The sequence below is a fragment of the Pomacea canaliculata genome, linkage group LG9 (genome assembly GCF_003073045.1).
Source record: "Pomacea canaliculata isolate SZHN2017 linkage group LG9, ASM307304v1, whole genome shotgun sequence".
NCBI lineage: Eukaryota > Metazoa > Mollusca > Gastropoda > Architaenioglossa > Ampullariidae > Pomacea > Pomacea canaliculata.
The window spans coordinates 2,937,350-2,963,299 of NC_037598.1; the positions used below are offsets into that span (position 1 = coordinate 2,937,350).

The 25,950-nt window shown below is 42.3% G+C and overlaps 3 protein-coding genes and 2 long non-coding RNA genes across 5 annotated transcripts in view; 2 read left to right on the top strand and 3 right to left on the bottom strand.

The window, feature by feature from the left end:
* Window positions 1-963: 963 nt before the first annotated feature.
* LOC112571614 lies at window positions 964-6,128 on the bottom strand. The gene is made up of 4 exons (XM_025250744.1): window positions 5,874-6,128; window positions 3,054-3,255; window positions 1,949-2,112; window positions 964-1,592 (listed from the first exon to the last, which is right to left on the bottom strand). Exons 1-4 carry the CDS (start codon window positions 5,920-5,922, stop codon window positions 1,186-1,188), a joined length of 822 nt encoding a protein of 273 aa, XP_025106529.1. The 5' UTR covers window positions 5,923-6,128; the 3' UTR covers window positions 964-1,185.
* Window positions 6,129-12,093: 5,965 nt separating this feature from the next.
* On the top strand, window positions 12,094-14,300 carry LOC112571628. Its single transcript, XM_025250769.1, has 3 exons — window positions 12,094-12,483; window positions 12,870-12,915; window positions 13,625-14,300. The coding sequence occupies exons 1-3, from the start codon at window positions 12,412-12,414 to the stop codon at window positions 13,819-13,821; spliced, it is 315 nt and encodes a 104-aa protein (XP_025106554.1). The 5' UTR covers window positions 12,094-12,411; the 3' UTR covers window positions 13,822-14,300.
* Window positions 14,301-14,376: 76 nt separating this feature from the next.
* On the bottom strand, window positions 14,377-16,059 carry LOC112571629. Its single transcript, XR_003100854.1, has 3 exons — window positions 15,908-16,059; window positions 15,277-15,473; window positions 14,377-14,948 (listed from the first exon to the last, which is right to left on the bottom strand). It is a non-coding gene; the product is annotated as an uncharacterized LOC112571629 (long non-coding RNA).
* Window positions 16,060-16,772: 713 nt separating this feature from the next.
* Window positions 16,773-18,464, top strand: LOC112571627. The gene is made up of 3 exons (XM_025250768.1): window positions 16,773-16,987; window positions 17,369-17,414; window positions 18,124-18,464. The coding sequence occupies exons 1-3, from the start codon at window positions 16,916-16,918 to the stop codon at window positions 18,318-18,320; spliced, it is 315 nt and encodes a 104-aa protein (XP_025106553.1). The 5' UTR covers window positions 16,773-16,915; the 3' UTR covers window positions 18,321-18,464.
* Window positions 18,465-23,962: 5,498 nt separating this feature from the next.
* LOC112571630 overlaps window positions 23,963-25,950 on the bottom strand; it is a 5,686-nt gene continuing 3,698 nt past the window's right edge. Inside the window, exon 3 of the long non-coding RNA XR_003100855.1 lies at window positions 23,963-24,491. This is a non-coding gene — a long non-coding RNA (uncharacterized LOC112571630). The remainder of the gene's footprint in view (window positions 24,492-25,950) is intronic.

Genomic DNA, 25,950 nt, shown 5'->3' on the forward strand with positions numbered 1-25,950 from the left:
CTGCTAAAATATGAAAGACTTCTTCAAACCCTGAGCTTGAGACCTGAAGGTGTCCACAAATAATACATAAGTACATATTTATTTGCCTCAAGCGGTCAGTTGGGGTCAGTCAGTGATCAGCTGTGACAACTGACAGAAGCTGCCAGAAGTGAGTGAACATCAGACTACAAGTGTGGCTGACACTGTGGCACTAGTCGCTATCTCTTGTTGACATGAGCCCGGGTGCAATGTGGCAACACACAGATAGCGCTTATCAGGCTACTGGCAAAGGTGTGTTGATGTAAGTCTTTCTGTTGGCGACAAAATGGAGACAAGTCACCTGAGGACGAGTAAGAACGAGAGAAATAAGGTTGTTGACCTACCGACACTCACTGTCCACACTATGGCAGCCACCAACTGTCCACTCGCCATCTTGAGCTGCAGGTCCCACAGGGTCTCACTGTGAACAACTGTGAACGAGCCTCACACTCACCTGCGTCGAGCCACTATGCCCAGCGACCACCTCTGACCCCTGTCACGTGACACTTGGGGCGCGTGTTCCAGTGTGTGTGCGCGCGCAGAATGTTTATGGATGCTGCGGTCAGTTCGTTCAGTGAACAGCTGGGTGTGGTGCAGTGTACTTACCATCAACCACTCGTCAAGACTCAGACTGAACTAAACATTTGTCGCTCGTCTGCTGACATCCATAAAGCATTGACCACCAGCGATGAAAGTTGACGACGCGAGCAACAAACAAACCTTACATACACGTGATGGAGACAGACTTTATTCAGCAGGATGGTGAGACAGTCAGCAGGTGCAGTAACTCTACCTCTCGAGTGCTGGCACTGACGCTGTCTGTCTCACAAGTGTCAACATTACAACAGATGATAGTTTAGTTTTGATACAACAGTAAACACCGGTACAATCGGATTAATCATCAAGCGATTGATTTTGTCAAATGTTATTGTCTGTGCAATGATTCTCATCACAATAGGTCATCAATGTTTTCAGGAGGTGGGAGGTAACTGACACAAAACTTGACAACATGTACCTGTCATACAAAGTTTTACTTTCCAATCAGCTTTCCTATTTCTAAATCGTCTGCAGACAATGTCGTCATCGTTTCCGATGTACATAAAGACACTGTGGATAACCCAGAGTCACAGGTCACGTGACGTTTTGACGAAAGGGGAGATGACTGTTCTAAGGGTTTTCAACAGGTGATTGTGAGACGATGGTCTCCCCCTTGTTGCCGTCTTGGGCCTGTAGACTGTCGTAAGAAGGTGGTGCTAATGGCTGTACATGGTATGGGGCTCCATACTGTCCGCCAAACTGTTCGCCAGGCTGTCCGCCATATTGTCCACCAAACAGTCCGCCATACTGTCCACAAAACTGTCCGCCAGGCTGCCCTCCAAGCAGTCCATCAGACTGTCCTCCAGGCTGTCCGCCATATTGTCCACCAAGCTGTCCGCCAAGCTGTCCATCAGACTGTCCACAGAACTGTCCACCAGGCTGTCCGCCATATTGTCCGCCAACCTGTCCGCCATATTGCCCTGCATAGGGATAACTGGGAGCTGTGGGAGTGGCAGTGGCACTTGTCGCCTGGTTCACTGTCAAGAAAACAGCTTCTTATGTCAGCGTACACCGGACACATATCAATATATACACCCGCTACATGCATACAACATACAGCAAGTCATACAACAATAATTATTCTGCAAATAATACAACAATAATCCAAACTATTATTCTGCAAATAATACAACAATAATCCAAACTATCACCCTGACACAAAAGATCGACTACAATACTTGAGACAACGGAATCTGACCAACAACGACATCCATGAACGTAGACAACAAGTGTGATGGCCCCAGAGACAGCCACAGTCTGTCGAGCGAAGACATTTGACGGACACAGCCAGAACATGTTGTGTACTTATGTCATGACGCAGGTGTAAACTTACCTGAGCTGACGACAGACACCTGCCCCGTGTTGGCGGCGGCGTTGTACTGAATCACTTGACCCTGTGTCGCGCGTCTTCTGACGCAGCAGCAGATGCAGGCGATGATCAGCGAGATGGTAAGAACGCCAGCGATGACGCATCCGACGATGATCCAGACGGTGACACTGTGAACAGACATGTGTGATACTGTCAACCGACACGTGTGACATGGTGAACAGACACGTGTGACACGGTGAAGACACTTTGCAACAATGTGAAACTATGAACAGACTGCGGGATACTGTGAAGAGTGTGGCAATATTACAAGACAGCAATAATATGAACACAATGGGACACTATGAACAGACTGCACTGGCGAGTGATGTCCCTTGGCTAACTGTCTAGAGGGGATTACCTCCACTTTGCTTGTCACCTGTTCATCTGAGTTCAAGCTTTGTGTGAATGTTGCTCTGTGCATCTTTAACACAGTTTCACATATTTTTGTGCCTGGGCCACTTTTCTTCTTGTCTACACCGTGTTGTGTGTACTGCCACGTCAGCGCCATCTTGGCACGACTGACATGGTACATCTGTGTGTGTCAACATGAGGCTACACTACTATACTATTATCCTGTCACATATATATATGAACTATACTACTATCCTGTCATATATATAAACTATACTACTATCCTGTCATATATATGAACTATACTACTATCCTGTCAAACATCCTGCCCCGCTAAATAATGAGTAGTGTGCACTTTGTTGGTAGTCACACCTTTTCATTTACAGGGAATGTTGAGTATGTGTGCACTTCCAGTGTACGACCTACCCTGTACTCACCTGTCCTGTGACAAGCTTCCTGTAACCATCCTACCTGGGGACAGGTCTTCCATCAGCTTCCATGTTCGCGACTGTGCGATGTCCTACGTGCTTTGTCTTGGCAAGTGGTTTGTTATGTAACAAGTTACATGGGTTACATATGTAACCCTGCCATGTGGTGAGTATCCTCCTATGAGTATCCTCCGATGTGATAAGTACCCTGCCATGTGACGAGTACCCCACCCCATGTGACGTCATACTCGAAGTATTTTTTGCACCCCCATCAGTGTGACGTCACTCACCTGTAGAAGGTGTTTCTTGTCGACGACGTGTAGGTGTTGTCGGTGTCCGACGACGTGTAGGTGTTGTCGGTGTCCGACGACGTGTAGGTGCAGCAGTCACTGACACAGCAGTCGTATGTGCAATATTTATATATGTAGCTGTAGCTGCTGGTAAAGTAGCTGTAGGTGTAGTAGCTACACGTACTACCTCCATAAGCCGCACCTGAAACACAACAGACAGTAGGAAGGATTGAACCCACGTATCCCGTCTAGCTTCAACTGTCAACACCAGCCACCTGCACCTCTACACCACACACACATATCACGATCACGATGATGATGATGCTTGATAGATGATGATGATGATTGATGGATGATGATGGTGGCAAAGTGCATTTCCCGGTGTGAGTACAAAGTCCACGCGCTGCAGTTAATAGTAAAAAGTAAAAGCAAGCACACAGACACACGAGCATCAGATAACACCGACATTAGATGAAGGAGAGGCAGCAGATACTGTAGCCTTGCTCAAAGATCATCATCTTTTGCTGATGAGAAAGTTTAAGATGAGATTTGAAGGCTTCAACAGAAGGCACAGTCCCGAGACAGGTATACTGGGTGAGGACATGAGGACAAGGTAACACATGATGGGGGTCATCAGGTCAGACAGGTACACTGGGGTGAGGACATGAAGACAAGGTAACACAGGTGATGATCTTGTCATCAGGTCAGACAGGTACACTGGGGTGAGGACACGAGGACAAGGTAACACAGGATGGGGATCTTGTCATCACTACGAGCTGAGACTGGCAGCCAGTGAAGATGGCGGAGGAGGGGTAAAGCCGTTCCCCTTTACAAGATCAATACGAGCGGCAATAGGTTAAGCTCTTTCAAGTTTGTTTTTTTATAAAATTAGGACATAAGGAAGATCGTCAAAAGAGCTATAAATAGCGTTTCAGCCGTTACAAGTAGATGAAGGACATAAAGTATATCATGCAAACACAAGGAAACCTCATCTAATTATTGTTGTTGTAAGCTAGATATTTATTAAAATCAATTATGATAATTAAACCAAACTTAATGCTGTCCTGATTAATAATTCCTGAGTATTGCAAGTTGCTGTACACCGAGTTTAATATTGGAATGAGTGAAAACAGCTTTATATCCAACCGCTGCACTCCCCCTGTCCAGTTCCCCTTGCTCCGTGTGACAGGTGTTGATGGTGGGTTTGCCCGCTCTGAAGTCAGATTGTGTGTGTGAGTGTGTGAGTGAGTGTGTGCTTGTGTGTGTGAAAGAGAGAGAGACTGTGTGTGCGTGTAAGTGTGTGTGTATATGTGTGTGTGTATATGTGTGTGTGCATGTGTGTGTGCATGTGTGTGTGAAAGATACTGTATGTGTGTGTGTATGTCAAGACACACAAACAGGATAAAGGGGAGACCACTGTCACTCGGCGAGATACCGGAAGAAGTTGTTTATAACATTTAAAGTGTCATCAGTGAATGTAGATCCGTGTTTAGCATTAAAATATTTTCTCGCAGTAAAGCCGAGGATAACAAACAAACCCTGGGGTCTGTCATACGACCTGTGTGCTAGTGGATGAGAGGCTGTGGCAGTGAATGACGGATGATAATCAATGAGAGAGTTTGGGAGATAATTACACGGCTACACTTGTCTGACATTCATTAGTGTTTGATACAGTGTGTGACCACTAGAATTGTTGTTGATATCATGTCATAGTACTGGCGGAAAAGAAAAGATGAGAGGCACTAGGCCAGCCTCAGTCCTCAGGACAATTCTCACAACACCGCGAGGCCCAGTGGCAGATGTTGTGTTTACAATACACACATTGCTTGTCGGGTGCGCGCTGCTTCAATACCCGACTAGCGCAGCAAACTTTCCCCAGTCGACCCAGGGAGGGAACCTGACTGCACACAGGGTTGGGCAAGGTTATGACCTTATCACACCGAGGGAGAGGAGATGAGCTGACCCGGAGGTACGTGAGGTCTCTAACACCTTCCCCCAACCACCTGAAAAGGTCAGGGTATGACCTTTACATTTGTTTAATTGGAGGTGAGGCTAGCGGTCAAGGGGAGTGTTTTCATTTTGCCCTACTGGCTAGTAGTCAAGTAGTTAGTAGTGGACTGGCTACAGGATGCTACGTGTCCTCGTGCAAATTCACTCCTTGGTGAGAGAGAGAGACTGTAAGGGAAGACTGAAGTACGGGAACGAAAACAAAACGATATTTCTCGGCAGGACATCTGTGCAAACATGACAATTGTTTACTCACGAGGGGGTAGAATAAGGAAGTAAATGAAGAATAAACTAACATAAAGCATGAAACATTAATTATAAAAATATTTACATGGGATCCTGGAGTCAGAAAGTGTCTAAAATGGCTTCAGGGTTTGAATCCTGTACCACAATCGCCAGTGGTGGGTGACAGACAGACAGAAGAAGAGGAGAAAAATTGAGTGAGAGAGAGTTCATCAGTAAGATGAGGAAGGCGTGCTACAAGTGGATTCAAAGTTTCAGATAATGTGTCAACAAATAACACGTGTAACAAATATCTAACGACTGTCTAAGATGACAACCAATAATCAACATTGCTGCTGACTGAGTGATGGAGCGATCTGTGGCAGGTGGAGCTGGTCACGTGACTAGAGCACGTCTGTCAGTCAGGGCGGGTATGTCACGGTGTACCTGTGGTCGCCGCTAAGGTTTGGCCACAGACAACTGGTCATCACAATGATCCGTGTGACGTCACACAGGTATTTCCATTAGCAGAAACTATGTTTTGGAGAAAGGAAGACAAGAAACAAGACTTGCCGTACAAAGGTCACATACCTATACAAGCGGTGAAGACTACTGTAGACAGAAGCCTCACAGACGCCATGTTGACGAGCTTGGAAGCCAGGTGTCACACAGGTAACTGCACTTCTATATCCTCCACACCTGACTGCATGACACAGGACCCCACAACTCGGTCATGTGACTCGCAAGGTGTGTCCAAGTGCGCGGGTGTGTTTGCGCTGGATTTCTGAGGAAAAAATGTGTTTATGTTTCTATCAATATGTGTGTAAACATATGTTAATAGTTGTGTGGTAGTGTGGGACATCGCATACAAGTAGGATGGACGATGACATACTTACCCTGTTACATTCGACTGTGTGTGCGTTTGCGTATCTAAATGTCATAAGAAGTATGCAGGGGTAAGTCCGCCCTCCCTACCCCCTCCACACACACACACCCGCAAGTAGACTTCTGAAGTTTTGAAAGGTTTGTAGCAGTCTGCCTCAGCCACACCCGTTACACCCGTTACACCCGTTACACCCAGAAGAAGTCGCTAGCCCACGACGTCTAACGCTTTTGTCAACACAGGTGAGGGTATCGAGTGGCCCATGTGTCTGTACCGGGTACATGTACCCAACTTTGCTCTTAATTCTTTCAAACTTGTTTCGTGTTCACGCTGGCTTTCCTCACCTGCAGCTTTACTAGGGTGCACCACCCGCTTCTACTGGTGGTACTAGACCACTGCTTTGATATTTCTGCTCGGAACAGACATTTTGTTGACTACTATTATATATTATATGCTACATATCTAGAGTATGATATGTCCTAACCATCTAGTAAATGCCAATGCTGGTGTCTCATCAAGTATTGTGTCAGTGAAGTACGACAGTAGTGTGTCACACATGGAGGCAGAGGTAAAGAGCAGCAATTAGCGACAGGTGCTGCCATCATTTAATGATTGTACTCGCACTTTCAGCAATGAATTCCTAAGTTTACAGCACCCATACTTGTCGGCTTTATCCACAAGACTGTTTAATCCGATACCAGGTCACGTACTCGCCCAATGGCTGTCGGCTTCATTTAGTCAAGTCTCAGAAAAACTCACGAAAGGAAGTGAGCCTACAAAGTTTTGTGGTTTATCAAGTTTATCAACTATCAACTAAATTCTAATCCTCTGTGAACAATTGTTTTAAAGTAAGCGTTGTCAAAAGACAGATTCAAACTATACTTAGTTAAGTTGTTTGCAAAGCGAGCTTTGTCGATGACCGATTACAGATATAGATATATATATTTATATGACATAATACAAAAATAAGCTCATTGGTAAAAAGGATTTGAGTCCGTGCTATCGATCACGTGTTTACTTTACATAGTATAGTCGTAGTAATAGACAATCAAAGGACAGACATTGTCTGTAGAAAATGACATAAAGTGATTAAAGTAATTTTGTTAAAGTTTATAACCGGCAAGGGAGGCTATCCAGGTGTTTGTAAATCTTTGAGAAATTGTCTCCCTTGTATCTGTCCTTGCGGAAACCGTGTGTGACAGACATGAGACTTCAGCCAGCGCTGGAGGACCCTGGTCGTGTGTTCCGAGATGAGTTGGACAGCAAGGACAATCGTTTGTGGTGCACACCGCTGACCTCTGCGTGCGTGTGTGATTGGAGTTGCACGGAGCCGAGTGAGGTCATAGCGGGGCCCTGAGTGAGGTCATAGCGTGGCCGAGAGTAAGTGTAGACTGTAGACTATACACGGTACCACCAGAATCTCCTATGGCGGGGCCTGTGGCCGCCTCTGTACCAGACGACTATCTGCAGAATAAGCTAGATATATTCCTAAAAAGTTTGGTGAGGTCGAACAGTGTAGATGTTTGTGGTAGACGAATAAACCCCGACTCTCTCTCTCCAAGATGACAGTAAGGGTGGACAGCGACAGTGTCGGTGGGTGACACCATATCAGCGACACATACTGTCAGTCCCCACCTGACATCAGATGTTTAGTTTGTCTCAAGAACTTGTATTACTGGACTGCTGGCAAACAAGTTTTTAATACCTGTCCGTAGTGTGTCCCACGGACTACCGGTCCCCCCCCCCTTCTCCCCTCTGGCAACGTGCCGCCAAAGTGTTGCACTTGTACTCACCACAAAAGCTTTTCCTCAAAAATAAATTTGTAGACAGGCACCCAGCGCATGCACCACGTGACTGGCACTCACCCTGTCAAGACTGGTGTTCAGATGGCGGCTTTGTCAAAGCTGGTGTGTGTGCACTCATGCAAGCCTAGTCACCAGGAAGTGTCACCGGGTCATACCAACCTGGCTGACAAGGTGTCGTCACACCTGGCCACGTTCCAGGTGTCATAGTGTGTCTTCTTTCTCCTTTCTCCGTTCATCACGGGGCTGGGTGTGTCACACCCGACATGTTTGAGCGTTTATAAGATGGAACAGAATGTACCCGAGAGTCACGTTAATGCCAGACACAGGTCTGGTCTAAGTCAGGTCTCAAGCAATGTGTGATGAACTCGCGCATTCATGCACACACATGCACACAGATAAACATATCTAAACGCATTCACACACACACACACGCACACACACATATATATGTTTCTCTACATACTATACTTAGTGACTGACACCTGTGCATGTAACCGGGTACATTGTGGCAACACCCTGCACACGATCAGTTCTCCCTAACTACGACCAGTATGTGACATGTCATACTACACCGAGTCAGACAACACTCGACCTCGTGTACGGCACTGTACCACATGCGTACAGATCTCTACCCCTGCCCAGTCTGGGTGCGTCCTATCATCTGAGTGTACAACTGATACCCGTTTATAAACCTGTGATCAGGCGGGTACGCCGAACAGTTCATTCCACTAAATGCTGGGCTGCCGACAATGTTGCACACTTACAGGACTGTTTTCAGTGTACTAACTGGGATGTCTTTTTAGAAGCATGTCCTACTCTGAACGACTTAGTGGACACCTGTAATTCTTCATGCTCCAGTGCATCTGTCCTTGATGGCCTTGATGACAACCCTGTGCCTATTGACATCTCATTAATTTCTTGTGACACCAGTGTTCCTGCTGTTCCTCCGCCCTCCTCCCCTACTCCGGCATTCCCTTTCCAGTTTACAGACCTGTCCCCTCACTGTACGTCTATTGTGAATGAAGATGGGTCTAGTGTTGACCCCCTTACATCAGAAACGCTAGATATTACAAGTTCGTCTGAGAGTCAGATAGTTCAGACTCAACTGTTATGTGGCCTTCTCAACGCCCAGTCGGTCGTCAGGAAGGCTGTGGACATTCACGATATGATTATTGACAAGTCACTGGATTTGCTGTTGCTCACTGAGACGTGGCTTAGGGAGGCTGGAGATGAATTTGTTATTAGGCAAATCACTCCTGTGGGATATTCGTTCATTCACAATCCCAGGTCTGGAGATAGATGTGGTGGTGGGATTGCTGCTGTATACAAGAAATCCGTGCTTCTGAGGCCGTTGGTGTCAGAAACGTTCAAGACTTTTTGAGTCACTCAGTTTTGCCCTCTCTCGTGTTCACTGACGTTTCATGTCTTGCTTCTATATCGCCCTCCTTACTCTAGAAACAACAAGTGACTAATTCAGCGTTCTGTGAAGAGTTTATTCCCCTGGTCTCCAACCTAGCTGCTGCCAACAAATACTTGTTAATTCTTGGAGATGTGAATCTTCATTTTGATGTGCCATCTGACCCTGACACTAAGAGACTTTGTCAGCTGTTGGATTCCCTTGATTTTGTTCAACATGTCAACTCCCCTACCCACTGTAAGGGTCACACCTTGGACTGGGTTATTGCGAGACCCGGCCATCACACTGTTAGGTCTATTGTTGTGGAAGACTTGCAACTTTCGGATCATTTTCTTGTGTTGTTTACTACCAGCATGTCAAGGCCTGGCTTACCGAGAAAGACTGTGTAACACTAGAATGTGCGGGGCATGGATTCTGATTCTTTTCGTACTGCACTTCAGCGTTCTGCTCTCCTGGTCTCCCCTCCTGACAATGTGGATGAGCTTGTGGCTCTGTACAACAGCACCCTGACTGCTCTTCTTGACAAGTTTGCGCCTGTGAAAAAAGAGGTGCATTACTGAGCGTCCTGATACCGCGTGGTTTACTCCAGAGGTACGCGAGCCAAGAAGGTCAGGCGTCAGGCGGAGCGCAGATGGCGCAAGAGTAGACTGGAGGTGGATCGTCAGATTTATCGCCATACAAGGAGCCAGTGTTCAGCCATCATTGTCAAAGCTAGGTCGCGGTATGTTATGAATATTCTAAAGCTCTGCAGTTTCTGATTCTCGCAAGATGTTCGCAGTTGTGAATGGTCTCCTGGGTAAAGATGTGACTCAGCCTGTTCTTCCAGAGATGGATGATCAGATCGCGCCAGTACACTAAGTGCTTACTTTGAAGACAAGATAAAGACCATCATGGACAGCTTCAGTGACTCGGTTGCTACTGTGTGAGCAAACCAGTGACTTGTTTTGTGGCACGCCCCTCTCTAACTTTCAACCAGTGACAGAGGATGAACTATTGAAATTAGTTCGGCGTTGTCGCCCAACCACGTCCTGTGGATGATCCTATCCCACTAGTGTTCTTCTCCAGCACCTTGACATTCTACTTCCTGTACTAGTTCGCATAGTCAATGCTAGCCTTTTCTCTGCCTCTGTACCCAGACAATTTAAAACAGCTGTGATCAAGCCTATCTTAAAGAAGCACAACTTGGACCCTAGCTTGTGTAAAAACTATAGACCTGTTTCGAATTTGCCTTTTGTTTCGAAACTTGTGGAGCGTGTCGTTGCTCAGCAGTTGACATTCCACCTGGACCGCTACAGCATTTTGGATAATTCCAGTCGGCGTACAGACCCAAGCACAGCTGTGAGACAGCCTTCTGTCTTATGAACGATCTCTGTGCAGTGCGGATGCAGGGAAAGTGACTCTTGTGGTCCTCCTTGACCTGAGTGCGGCCTTCGATGTCATTGATCACTCCCCTCTACTGATCGTCTCCAAATGGAGGTGGGCATTGGTGGTTCCGCCTTGCAGTGGTTCCATTCCTACCTCAGTGATCGCACACAAAGGGTGATGGTCAATCAAGCTTCTTCAGTGACAGTTCCACTGCTGTGCGGTGTCCCGCAGGCTCTGTTTTGGGCCCGGTTCTATTTTCTATTTACACATCTCAGCTTGGTCCTCTCATTGAGAAGCATAATGTGACGTAAGATGTTTGCAGATGACACTGAACTCTATTTTTCCTTTAGTACTGACAGTGAGTCGGTGCGTGAGGCAGCTTGTGCTGTAGAAGATTGTTGCTTAGAGGTCAAGTCATGGATGCTGAGGAATAAACTCAAACTTAATGATGAGAAGACAGAGGCGATGCTGTGTGGTTCCAAGCTTAGCCTTAGTAAAGTCTCTCTAGACTCCATCCAAGTGGGTCAAGCTAGAATTCCTCTCTCCAGCTCCGTACGGAACCTTGGACTCTATGTCGACAATCTTCTTACTATGTCTGATCATGTCAGTTCTGTAGTCAAGGCATGTTATTTCCATATCCGCACTCTTGACGACTCCGACCCAGTCTTAATAAGAAGACTGCAAATGCAGTTGCTGTGTCCCTCATCGGTTCTACATTAGACTATGCCAAACAGCTGCCTCTGGGGGATTTCAAAGAGCGAGTTGTCGAGGCTACAGCAAGTGCAAATACGGCTGCGAGGATAGTGGCAGGAAAGAAAACAACTGACCACATATTACTCCTGTACTTCGTGACCTGCATTGGCTTCCTGTGGAGAAGCGAATTGAGCATAAATTGTTAACCTTAACCTATGGCTGTCTTCACGACCTTGCGCCTGCCTATCTGCAAGAACTCATTCGCTGTTTACCAACCCCAGCGGAACCTTCGTTCAACAGCACACTTCAGACTTGAACGACCGTGTGTTTCAGTCAGGGAATGCTAATAAGAAGACTGCGGGTTTCAGATCCTTCTCCAATGTAGCCCCGTTTTGTGAACTCGCTTCCCCTCTCGACCAAGGAGTCTGATAGTATTGGATCTTTCAAGAAAAATCTGAAGACTCACTTGTTTAAACTTTGAAGTTTTCATTTGACCTGCAGTTTGGTGGCTGCTGGGATCACCGCGCATTGAGCGCATCTTTGTGATGCGGATACTGGCGCGCTATAAAACTACATCATCATCATCATCATCATCATCTCGTCATAGGAGAAAATGTCACAAAGCAGGTGACAGGTAGTAAAGTTCTGGGGTGGATTTCATGTTCAGCGCTTAACTTACCTCCGAATAAAACCCGCAGCCCCTATTAGCTACTCGCTGGTAAGGCCAGCGCGTCCCGCGCATTTCGTGTTTCCGACTTTACCCGACAATAGCTAACTGGCGATGCAAATTTAGAACTGCGACCTACATTCTTTGTTCCGGGGGATTCCCTACTTGTGCGCATGTCCAGAAGACGTTAATATGTCTTCCGGGAAAAACAAACAGACGTGCTCACAGATTTACTGTACAACTCTGTGGATGTGCTCTTTTCGCGGAACAAACTTTGTCAGCCGACTTTTTTTATAATAATGGAGCCGACGTCTTCCAAACGCCAGCGAGGAGCAAACTGGTCCAGCAGGGAAGTACGGGCATTATTAGAGGTTTGTTCTGTTATTATTATTATTCAATATCAGTTTTTGAACTTCGGTAATTGTGATTCAGTGATGTAAAAACTACTTTTTACTGATTTTATTTTAAAATATTTGGTATAAACTTAATTTCATTACAGTACTTATATTTAACTATTATTTGTATCTATTATTTTCTCTTTTTTCTATGCCATAGATAACAATATTAATATTTTAAAGCTTCGATTTCACCATTAATTATGAAGTGGTAGTGTCACAGTCATTGCTGCTCTGTGTGTTGGGGTGAGAATGGGTGGGTCGATGAGGCAAATAAACATTTCTTTAATTCTTTTTTAGCTCTTTTCGGTTACATTTTGTTTTAAAAACAATACTGCATAGACATTGAACTTTTTTTTCAGTTTAAGAGAGAGGTTTTTGAGATAACTCTAGTCAGCAGCTGCCCAGGTATGGTTTATTAAGAATTAACAATGAATTCAGTTTGATACCAAATGATTTTTTTCACCTTAATATACCTCCACCCCACAGGTCTCTTTGAATTAAAAGGTTCATGGTGTAGTTTTTGTCTTTTCTTTAGGAAAGAGGGGAAGATGACTAGGGGTAGTACTATATAAAAATACATCATTCTACCACCCCAAAAAAAAAATCACTGGCATGATCTGAAAGTGAATTTCATGTCTAAATGTCAGTAAATCTAATGCAAGTGTTAATAACATACAGTTGACTCATACAGCTGGTTGAATGATAAACAGTTTACAGTGCATGGCTATATCACATAAGTTGATTCAGTGAATTTATCGTAAGAACAATATTTATGTTTTGCACACAAATAAAATGTACTTGTGCTCATAAAGCCATAAATTAAATTGAAAAGCAAAGGTACATAGACAATCATGAATATTTTGCTGTGCAAAAATCACTTCTTCATCACTATTGTGCATGACTGTCATAAAAGAATATTGCTATGCTTTTACTACATTAAATATTTATGCTTGTGGTTTGATGACACATTGAAAAAAAATAATGTTGTCCTTCTCAGGAGATCCGTCATAGTGTTATGTACTATGCATCACATTACCCATGGCATGTTCCCTGTATATCTGTTTTGCACACTTTGCCATTACTATACATGAAACAATTTGGATGTTTGTTACAGATTTGCCTTCATATGCACCTGTTCCTGATGGTGGCCTAACAAAGGAAGTGTTCTCTAGTGTAGATGTCTATGATACAAATAGTTTAAGATGTACTCTCAATATATATTCTGAGAAAATAAGTGTCAAGCAGAATTTAAGTTCAGGTCAGCTTTATGCTATACCTAACGCTGTTTGCAGAAATGACAAGTACTGTTAATAGTTTGTAATCTCAGCAGTCCTGTCCAACCTTAAATGAATTTTCAGTAGGATGCATGTGTGGAAGTGTAATGTATCTTAAGAGTAATGTACAATCTAAGATTGCATATTTTTGTGGTGCACAACTTGTGAACCAAATATTGAAACTTGCACTGGTTTTTCATTGTTGTTGTTGTTTTGGGATGAGCAGACATTTAGAGTTGCATGCTGGAATTAATAAAGTTGATCATTCATTTTCATTGTATTTTCTGCCTGTTCCTTAACCGAGAATGTCTAATGCTGATATACTTTACTCTTCTTCAGAATTTTGCTTCAAAGTGAGTGGAAGCCTCAAACATTTATTCCAAAGAGTTGCACATGTAAAATATTGTTCAAGAAGAATATAAGATTTTAATAGCCAAGTGACAGCATTAAGAACATGTCTTAGTGATGACCGCTACTCTTGACAAACACTTGCAGAGGCCACCACATGCACTACTGTCTGCAAGGCTATGTCGAAATTTTCCCTTGTAATAATTTCATAAAGGAAAACTCATAAATTTTTTTAAAAAGTCCTGTCCAAGAAGAACTGCATTTGCTACTTTCTAAAGAGATCTGTATGAATGAACAGCTACTAAGTTTCATAAGAATGAAAATTTAACTATTTCTACAGTCACATAGTTCTGATATTGTGAACTCTACAGAAAAGTATAAAATTATGATATATTCACAAGAAAAATCTACTTATAAACTGGATACTAGCAGCTTGACCTGTTGTAACACATGTTGGGCCTACATCTAAACTGTTGACTATGTCTATTGTTGATGTTCTAACTTCGTTATCAAAATAGTTCTGAAATGTATAAAATTATGGTTTAACATATTTACAAGAAAAGTCTATAAACAGATTGGTTCCTGACAGCTTTTCCTGCTGCAACATGGGCTCTTTCTGTGGGAGCATCATGTTCTGAAACAGTGTCATTGATTTTATTGTAGTGATTTTCATTATTTAAATCATTGTTATGTCCAACATCATTATTGTCGCCATCATTGTCTGGCTCTCCCCGATTGAGAACACAGTCACTTCACATGCCTGATCTGGTTCCATCTTCAGACCCTAGAGACAATCCCATCTCTTTTTAGCTATGCCTGAAATACAAACATCATCACCATCTGTAGAAATTTATACTGACTGCTGGAATGTACTGCTATACCACAATGCAATAACTACATTCACTGTGATTTAAATGAACTACTATCTGAACATATTATTGGCATTGTCATTTACAAATAGTATACACAGTACATGTAAACAGGTTTCAATCAAACCAGTATTATTTCCATATAAAACTATTCAATGTATACACATGCTGGGAAAAATATTTAAATGTGTTCAAGTCTGACTTTACTATACATAGATACAGTTAATGTGACCAACATAAACATTTGGTGAAAACTTTGATGCAAACTCACATACCAGTTGCATGTACAGCTATGTGCTGTGTTGTATTTCCTTTCCTGCAAGGGTGCAGGATGCTGAAATGGTGTCAACAATCACTCTCCTATCATGCAGCTACTGTCACCTAGCATGACCCGGTCCAATAGTCTACAGTTGCTTCCAAAGGCTGCAGACACCCTGGATGCCACTTTGCAAGCACGTTGATAAACATTAACCTGTTCAAATATATATAAATGGCAATATTAAGCTTCGGGAATATGGATTATCGATGCATCAGCAGATGGCATTTTGAAATTGTTTGACATGAGCCACACTAAATATAAAGCAAAACATGTTTATTAATTGTGATGATAAGAAAGTTTTGGTTAATGGTATGAGAGTGTTTTTTAATTCCTAATATCTTGGGATTGTGTAGTAGCAGTCTATTTTCTGCTTTTACAAAAATGTTTAACAGATATTAAAGTGATTAGATGTTATCTGCAAAATTTTCTAAGAGAGAACATTTTAGTCTATGGGGAAAATATTAAATGCTTGTATTTATCCTGATTTGGCATTGGAGAAGAGTCTGTACTGCAACAATTTATGGTACTTCGAAAGGTTTAGTCATATGTGAATAAAAAAGGCAACTATATTGATTACAAAGTATTACCTGAACATTCAGTGAATGAAAATATTTTCCATTCACGTACTGGTGCTCATTATTTTCGCCGCCTGAATGTGGATATGCGTCCCGTCGACGTATCCAACAACACTCGGAAAAACCACCGCTGGCACAGAACTTTCCCTTCTCTCTGCCTCTCGCTAGTCGGGAAAGACGATCTATCGTCGAGCATGTCGTAGTAGCGTTTGGTCACTCTCCTCACGATGTGACATTTCTCTTCGGAAACTCCGACCAAATCGCCGCACACACACATTCACACACACGTAAAAATGTTCCCGTTGCGAAGTGCAAAGCATACTCGTCTGCTTGAGGGAACATTGTTCCCTCGATTCGACATTTCCAATTCATCTTCTACCTCATAGGCAATAGACATTTTATCAACTCCACGAAATTCAAATTTCGTGTACACTTCTACATCATTGTAAAGATATAATTGTCCCTAAATATTCTGTTTCGACGAAGATTTCGCCTGTTTAGCGAGAGCACAGCTACTACAGTCGCCATTTTTCTGCGCTAATAGCCGCGTAAAGGCGGGTCCCCCCTGACCATAACTTACCCCGCGATAAGGCCGACTTATTCGCTATTAATTTCGACGTGGGAGCCACTTTTTGCGCTTAAGGGCTGATAAGCTAGTTATTCGCTGGTAAGTGGGATAAAGGCGCAACATGAAATCCACCCCAGGTGGATTTCATGTTCAGCGCTTAACTTACCTCCGAATAAAACCCGCAGCCCCTATTAGCTACTCGCTGGTAAGACCAGCGCGTCCCGCGCATTTCGTGTTTCCGACTTTACCCGACAATAGCTAACTGGCGATGCAAATTTAGAACTGCGACCTACATTCTTTGTTCCGGGGGATTCCCTACTTGTGCGCATGTCCAGAAGACGTTAATTTGTCTTCCGGGAAAAACAAACAGGCGTGCTGACAGATTTACTATACAACTCTATGGATGTGCTCTTTTCGCGGAACAAACTTTGTCAGCCTACTTTTTTGTAATAATGGAGCCGACGTCTTCCAAACGCCAGCGAGGAGCAAACTGGTCCAGCAGGGAAGTACGGGCATTATTAGAGGTTTGTTCTATTATTATTATTCAATATCAGTTTTTAAACTTCGGTAATTGTGATTCAGTGATGTAAAAACTACTTTTTACTGATTTTATTTTAAAATATTTGGTATAAACTTAATTTCATTACAGTACTTATATTTAACTATTATTTGTATCTATTATTTTCTCTTTTTTCTATGCCATAGATAACAATATTAATATTTTAAAGCTTCGATTTCACCATTAATTATGAAGTGGTAGTGTCACAGTCATTGCTGCTCTGTGTGTTGGGGTGAGAGTGGGTGGGTCGATGAGGCAAAATAAACATTTCTTTAATTCTTTTTAGCTCTTTTCAGTTACATTTTGTTTTAAAACAATACTGCATAGACATTGAACTTTTTTTCAGTTTAAGAGAGAGGTTTTTGAGATAACTCTAGTCAGCAGCTGCCCAGGTATGGTTTATTAAGAATTAACAATGAATTCAGTTTGATACCAAATGATTTTTTTTCACCTTAATATACCTCCACCCACAGGTCTCTTTGAATTAAAAGGTTCATGGTGTAGTTTTTGTCTTTTCTTTAGGAAAGAGGGGAAGATGACTAGGGGTAGTACTATATGAAAATACATCATTCTACCACCCCAAAAAAAAAATCACTGGCATGATCTGAAAGTGAATTTCATGTCTAAATGTCAGTAAATCTAATGCAAGTGTTAATAACATACAGTTGACTCATACAGCTGGTTGAATGATAGACAGTTTACAGTGTATGGCTATATCACATAAGTTGATTCAGTGAATTTATCATAAGAACAATATTTATGTTTTGCACACAAATAAAATGTACTTGTGCTCATAAAGCCATAAATTAAATTGAAAAGCAAAGGTACATAGACAATCATGAATATTTTGCTGTGCAAAAATCACTTCTTCATCACTATTGTGCATGACTGTCATAAAAGAATATTGCTATGCTTTCACTACATTAAATATTTATGCTTGTGGTTTGATGACACATTGAAAAAAAATAATGTTGTCCTTCTCAGGAGATCCGTCATAGTGTTATGTACTATGCATCACAATACCCATGGCATGTTCCCTGTATATCTGTTTTGCACACTTTGCCATTACTATACATGAAACAATTTGGATGTTTGTTACAGATTTGCCTTCATATGCACCTGTTCCTGATGCTGGCCTAACAAAGGAAGTGTTCTCTAGTGTAGATGTCTATGATACAAATAGTTTAAGATGTACTCTCAATATATATTCTGAGAAAATAAGTGTCAAGCAGAATTTAAGTTCAGGTCAGCTTTATGCTATACCTAACGCTGTTTGCAGAAATGACAAGTACTGTTAATAGTTTGTAATCTCAGCAGTCCTGTCCAACCTTAAATGAATTTTCAGTAGGATGCATGTGTGGAAGTGTAATTTATCTTAAGAGTGATGTACAATCTAAGATTGCATATTTTTGTGGTGCACAACTTGTGAACCAAATATTGAAACTTGCACTGGTTTTTCATTGTTGTTGTTTTGTATTGAGCAGACATTTAGAGTTGCATGCTGGAATTAATAAAGTTGATCATTCATTTTCATTGTATTTTCTGCCTGTTCCTTAACCGAGAATGTCTAATGCTGATATACTTTACTCTTCTTCAGAATTTTGCTTCAAAGTGAGTGGAAGCCTCAAACATTTATTCCAAAGAGTTGCACATGTAAAATATTGTTCAAGAAGAATATAAGATTTTAATAGCCAAGTGACAGCATTAAGAACATGTCTTAGTGATGACCGCTACTCTTGACAAACACTTGCAGAGGCCACCACATGCACTACTGTCTGCAAGCCTATGTCGAAATTTTCCCTTGTAATAATTTCATAAAGGAAACCTCATACATTTTTTGAAATGTCCTGTCCAAGAAGAACTGCATTTATTAAAGTTAAAAAGCATTTGCTACTTTCTAAAGAGATCTGTATGAATGAACAGCTACTAAGTTTCATAAGAATGAAAATTTAACTATTTCTACAGTCACATAGTTCTGATATTGTGAACTCTACAGAAAAGTATAAAATTATGATATATTCACAAGAAAAATCTACTTATAAACTGGATACTAGCAGCTTGACCTGTTGTAACACATGTTGGGCCTACATCTACATCTACATCTACATCGGCTCTCCCCGATTGAGAACACAGTCACTTCACATGCCTGATCTGGTTCCATCTTCAGACCCTAGAGACAATCCCATCTCTTTTTAGCTATGCCTGAAATACAAACATCATCACCATCTGTAGAAATTTATACTGACTGCTGGAATGTACTGCTATACCACAATGCAATAACTACATTCACTGTGATTTAAATGAACTACTAGCTGAACATATTATTGGCATTGTCATTTACAAATAGTATACACAGTACATGTAAACAGGTTTCAATCAAACCAGTATTATTTCCATATAAAACTATTCAATGTATACACATGCTGGGAAAAAATATTTAAATGTGTTCAAGTCTGACTTTACTATACATAGATACAGTTAATGTGACCAACATGAACATTTGGTGAAAACTTTGATGCAAACTCACAAACCAGTTGCATGTACAAGCTATGTGCTGTGTTGTATTTCCTTTCCTGCAAGGGTGCAGGATGCTGAAATGGTGTCAACAATCACTCTCCTATCATGCAGCTACTGTCACCTAGCATGACCCGTCCAATAGTCTACAGTTGCTTCCAAAGGCTGCAGACACCCTGGATGCCACTTTGCAAGCACGTTGATAAACATTAACCTGTTCAAATATATATAAATAGCAATATTAAGCTTCGGGTATATGGATTATCGATGCATCAGCAGATGACATTTTGAAATTGTTTGACATGAGCCACACTAAATATAAAACAAAACATGTTTATTAATTGTGAGGATAAGAAAGTTTTGGTTAATGGTATGAGAGTGTTTTTTAATTCCTAATATCTTGGGATTGTGTAGTAGCAGTCTATTTTCTGCTTTTACAAAAATGTTTAACAGATATTAAAGTGATTAGATGTTATCATCAAAATTTTCGAAGAGAGAACATTTTAGTCTATGGGGAAAATATTAAATGCTTGTATTTATCCTGATTTGGCATTGGAGAAGAGTCTATACTGCAACAATTTATGGTACTTCGAAAGGTTTAGTCATATGTGAATAAAAAAGGCAACTATATTGATTACAAAGTATTACCTGAACATTCAGTGAATGAAAATATTTTCCATTCACGTACTGGTGCTCATTATTTTCGCCGCCTGAATGTGGATATGCGTCCCGTCGATGTATCCAACAACACTCGGAAAAACCACCGCTGGCACAGAACTTTCCCTTCTCTCTGCTTCTCGCTAGTCGGGAAAGACGATCCATCGTCGAGCATGTCGTAGTAGCGTTTGGTCACTCTCCTCACGATGTGACATTTCTCTTCGGAAACTCCGACCAAATCGCCGCACACACACATTCACACACACGTAAAAATGTTCCCGTTGCGAAGTGCAAAGCATACTCGTCTGCTTGAGGGAACATTGTTCCCTCGATTCGACATTTCCAATTCACCTTCTACCTCATAGGCAATAGACATTTTATCAACTCCACGAAATTCAAATTTCGTGTACACTTCTACATCATTGTAAAGATATAATTGTCCCTAAATATTCTGTTTCGACAAGATTTCGCCTGTTTAGCGAGAGCACAGCTACTACAGTCGCCATTTTTCTGCGCTAATAGCCGCGTAAAGGCGGGTCCCCCCTGACCATAACTTACCCCGCGATAAGGCCGACTTATTCGCTATTAATTTCGACGTGGGAGCCACTTTTTGCGCTTAAGGGCTGATAAGCTAGTTATTCGCTGCTGGTAAGTGTGACCATGAACGAACTCGCACGTCACCTGACTATGCCAATGACTGCAACGCAGAAATCGTTTGCCCGAGATGTCACGTCCTGTGGGACATGTGAGGTCACGTGTTGTAGAACCTGTGAGGTTACGTCTTGAACTGTTGGGGTGAGGGTAAGGTGACCAGACGTTTCGGGGGCGAAAGCGGGACACGTGCCGATGATGGTGTCGTCACCGTCAAAGAACGCCGAATCAGTGTACGGTATTCAGATTTTTAAAGACAACCGGGACATTTGATGGACTTGCCAGAAAGCCAGAAAGCGGGACATTAGGCGTTCCTCCCGATGAGCAGGCGGGACACGAGGTCAAAAGCGGGACGTCTGGTCACCTTAGGTGAGGGTTAGTCTACACAGTCAGCGGCAAACCTCAAAGGCTACAGAATCGTTGACCTCAGTGTAAACAAGTGCTGACTCGCTAGCCGGGTACAGTCACGGTACACAAGGCCTCGTGCACCCGACCCTGACAAGACTGGAAGCCATGGCGGGGCCTGTGCACCCGGCACACGGACTACCCCCCCCCCCCCAACTGGAGATCCTTCTGTCATCACAGTGTACCTGTGGAACTGTTAGTGTTGTGACATAAACTGATAGTGTTGTGACATAAACTGCTAGTGTTGTGATATAACTGCTGGTGTTGTGACATAAACTGATAGTGTTGTGACATAAACTGCTAGTGTTGTGATATAACTGCTGGTGTTGTGACATAAACTGATAGTGTTGTGACATAAACTGCTGGTGTTGTGACATAAAAATACAAGCTTACTCAAGAGGCGGAGTTGTGAAGACTAATGTGACCCTCCACGACGAAAGACTCAAGTCGCGCGGAGCAGTTGTGTGCTCGAGGCCCCGACAGGTGACAGGGTCAATGTTGTGCAGTTTGACTTTTGTTTAGAAATGGATTCCTTGTTATTAAACTTTCAGGAAAATACACTGCTATGTTAAAATAAAAGAAAAATCGACTTAAATGATTTCAGACGCAATTCAAACGCTGTGTCGACACTGTCTCCTGTCATAACCACATCGTGTTATACCTTGCCAGAAAGCCCGCAGTCTCTATGTTCAACTTCTTCAAAGAACGATTCAAATATTAACCGATCAAAAGATTGGTCAGCAAAAGTTTAGGAGTAAACAGACACGGTCGGCCATTTTGACGTTGATCTTTGAACCCGCGTCTCTCAAAATGGCCGCCACCGTAGTGTCACACTTCACACGTTGATAACTCACTCAATGTTAGGACTAGAACAACAACTTTTGTATCAACAGAAAGTTCAGAACCTCTACTTTTTAAAAATATGCAATTTGACAAGTCTCATTTCGTCGTGGAGGGTCACAAATGTCCAGAGGTGTACGTGGACGCCAAGTGTCTGTGACAACGATGTCGTGGTCGCTGCTTCCCTCAGCCCTGGCGATGTTCTCATCTTGCCTTGTTGGTCCTGCTTCAAGTGTCTAGCAGCAGGATGAAAACGATTTAGTTGTGGGTCCATCTGGCAAGTTCCATGTTGCCATCCTCATTTCATTGGTTGGGGTGGGGGTGAGGGGGTAGGGGTCAAGGGTATGTGAGTCGAGTGAGTCCCTTGTCGCTGAGTTCACCAAGTTTACCCAGCATCCCTACACATTGCTCAGTGGCGGCTGGGCAGACCTTGGTGTTCCAGTCGAGGACCACGACGATGTCCTGTTAAACCTTATTTAGTCGCTTCTATAGCATTGCCTAGCTGCTGGTAAACCTTCACTGCCTTGTCTTGGAGTGTGAGGTCTGAGGACCGTCTAGACAATGGTTACATTGTGAAGCTCTGCCAGTGAAGATCAGCTGCCGGATGTTGGGGTCCAGCTGATGGCGGCTCAGAGCAAATCCTTGTGGAGGACAAAGCCAGCACCGCGATCACCACTGGACCAGAGTTGATGGCCCTTGTCGTGCAGTTGTTGCCCAAATCCTGACCTTCTGACCTCCGCCAGTTCCCCAGTGTCCCACGGGTACCAGTCTGACTCATGGGTAAGTTAGTTCACTTGGCCGCACTCTTCACCCTGACACCGGTGGTGGGGTGTGTGTTGTTGATCCCGACCTCAACCGATTCGATATGATGTCTGTTTTGTGGCCAGTACCCATGTCTATGTACATATACTCCTGTCTCTGGGCTTATACACAGTCCCGACCATCATCCTTCTCCAGGTGAACCACAGCCGGTGAGTCGGTGGCAGGTTGGTTTACTAGTGTTTACCTTCGGGGCTGACAGAGGCCACATGTTTCTCCTAGCAGTATACAGACTGTATCTTTTAATGAACTGTTGTGACAAGAGTAAGTCTCTTAAAGCATTTGCCTTTCACTTCAAACCTTTTTTCTTTAGTCACTAGTTACAGTAAGACCATAATATTAAGATGTTGTCTTTCAGTTACAACCTGATCTTCGTGGATTTTAAGAAGGTCTTTAATAGATAAACATCAAGTTTTCCTGCGCCACTTCCCAGTTTGACAGAGTAGTATCCAGTGTTATCAGAGATAAGCAATGTTTACTAAGGATGAGAGAGACAACAGGTGTTGAGTGTGTGAGTGTGTGAGAGTGTGAAAGAGAGAGAGACAGACAGTGTGTGTGGGTGTGTGTGTGTGAAAGAGAGAGAGAGAGACAGTGTGAGTGAAAGAGAGAGACAGACAGTGTGTGTGAAAGAGAGAGAGAGACAGACAGTGTGAGAGAGTGTGTGTGAAAGAGAGAGACAGACAGTGTGAGTGTGAAAGAGAGAGAGAGAGACAGTGTGAGTGTAAACACACGAAAGCGACTTCCCTCTGACTCCACCCCCCGTGGATCCGCCACACGCCCCCCTCGCCCCCACAGCTTCTATGTTTTGATTTTGTCTTTCTTAGGATTATCGTGCCGAGCCTTTAAGTGTTTAACTAATTTTATTTTCTTTCCATTTAGACATAGATAAATATTTGCATCATCATATCACAGCAAACAGACTGAATTCATTGTCACTCGGTCCTCACAGCATCTCACACTTTCACCTGTCTATAAGGTCTGGACACTGAAGTCCAGAGACAGAGGACTCACTGGACTCCACACACTGACCACCAAACATCTCAAACATAATCAAGCTTGTTACATTTCTCTTTCTCCAGAAAGGAATCTTGGGGGGAGGGGTTGTTACATTTGTGTTTTACTGTAATTAATCAACTTATTACCGCCCACTCATGTCCAAGTTCATACACTCGCTGAAAATCTCTGAAAATGTCGCCATTGACACAACCTTTGACCTGTCGATACCACAGCCAATATTGGTTTGACATTACAGCATGAACTCTGATACATGGAGCACGAGGGCTGCCTACTGATGCCCGACATCCTCGTAACCTGTGCCCCCTGACAGCTGGATGTAGCCTACCCCTAAATAGCCGGGTTGGCTGTGCCGGTGGGAGGATAAGCCGGGTCGCTGTAGAAAGGAGGTGGTGGAGGTGGTCCCCCCTTGTTGCCGGAGGGTTGGTAAGGAGGTGGCCCTGAAAACTGTGCTCCATACTGTGGGCCATACTGTGGGCCATACTGGGGACCATACTGTGGGCCATACTGTGGACCATACGGAGCACTGGCGCCTGGCTGAGCTGACCACGCCTGGCTCATCTGGTTCGCTGTTGACATCAACAGAGAGTTCATCATCAGCAGGATTCTAATGTGGTGTGTTGTGTTTGCACATATGTATGTTATCTATGTACAGTGTGTGTACAGTGTACATGTACAGTGGGTTGCAACACAGTGAATGTTGTATATTGTGAAATGTGATGTGTCGTGTTTAATGGGGTTGAACAGTGTGCGGTAGTCATCATGATTGTGTAGTAGTCTAGTGTCCTGTATTTTATTCTACAATGTATGGCATTGTACAGGTGGTGCTGTGAATTACACAGTCCATAATGTCTATATAAATAAATTACACAGTCCATAATGTCTATATAAATTAATTACACAGTCCATAATGTCTATATAAATTAATTACACAGCCATAATGTCTATATAAATAATTACACAGTCCATTAATGTCTATATAAATTAATTACACAGTCCATAATGTCTATATAAATAATTACACAGTCCATAATGTCTATATAAATTAAATTACACAGTCATAATGTCTATTAAATTAATTACACAGTCCATAATGTCTATATAAATTAAATTACACAGTCCTAATGTCTATATAAAAAATTACACATCAATAATGTCTATATAAATTAATTACACAGTAATGTCTATATAAATTAATTACACCAGTCCATAATGTCTATATAATTAATTACACAGTCCATAATGTCTATATAAATTAATTACACAGTCCATAATGTCTATATAAATAAATTACACAGTCCATAATGTCTATATAAATTAATTACACAGTCCATAATGTCTATATAAATTAATTACACAGTCCATAATGTCTATATAAATAAATTACACAGTCCATAATGTCTATATAAATTAATTACACAGCCCATAATGTCTTATATAAATAAATTACACAGTCCATAATGTCTATATAAATTAATTACACAGTCCATAATGTCTATATAAATTAATTACACAGTCCATAATGTCTATATAAATTAATTACACAGTCCATAATGTCTATATAAATAAATTACACAGTCCATAATGTCTATATAAAAATTACACAGTTGTCTATATTAAATTAATATGACATCCAGTACGTCTATAATGTCTATATAAATTAATTACACAGTCCATAATGTCTATAAAAATGTTTTTCCCACTGTGTCCATAGCCTTGAGCCTTGTGTCAGAGTTCAGTAACACCTGTAAATGTCTACATTCCATAAATCTACTAGAAAGATATGTTTACTACCATCATGCTCAGTAAGTACACATGTATCTCTACCTGTATACCTCTACAATGTAACATTGTTGTTTATTGCATTATGTACCTGTAGTCACTACTGCATGAAGTACCTGAATTGACTACAGTCTGTAAATATACTTCGGTCGTTTACTTCAGTTCACTACTAAACATGGAGCAGCATAGGTATGTAGGTATCTGAGCTGAGTACTAATTATGTCTCAAAGCGAATTGCAAAGTAAA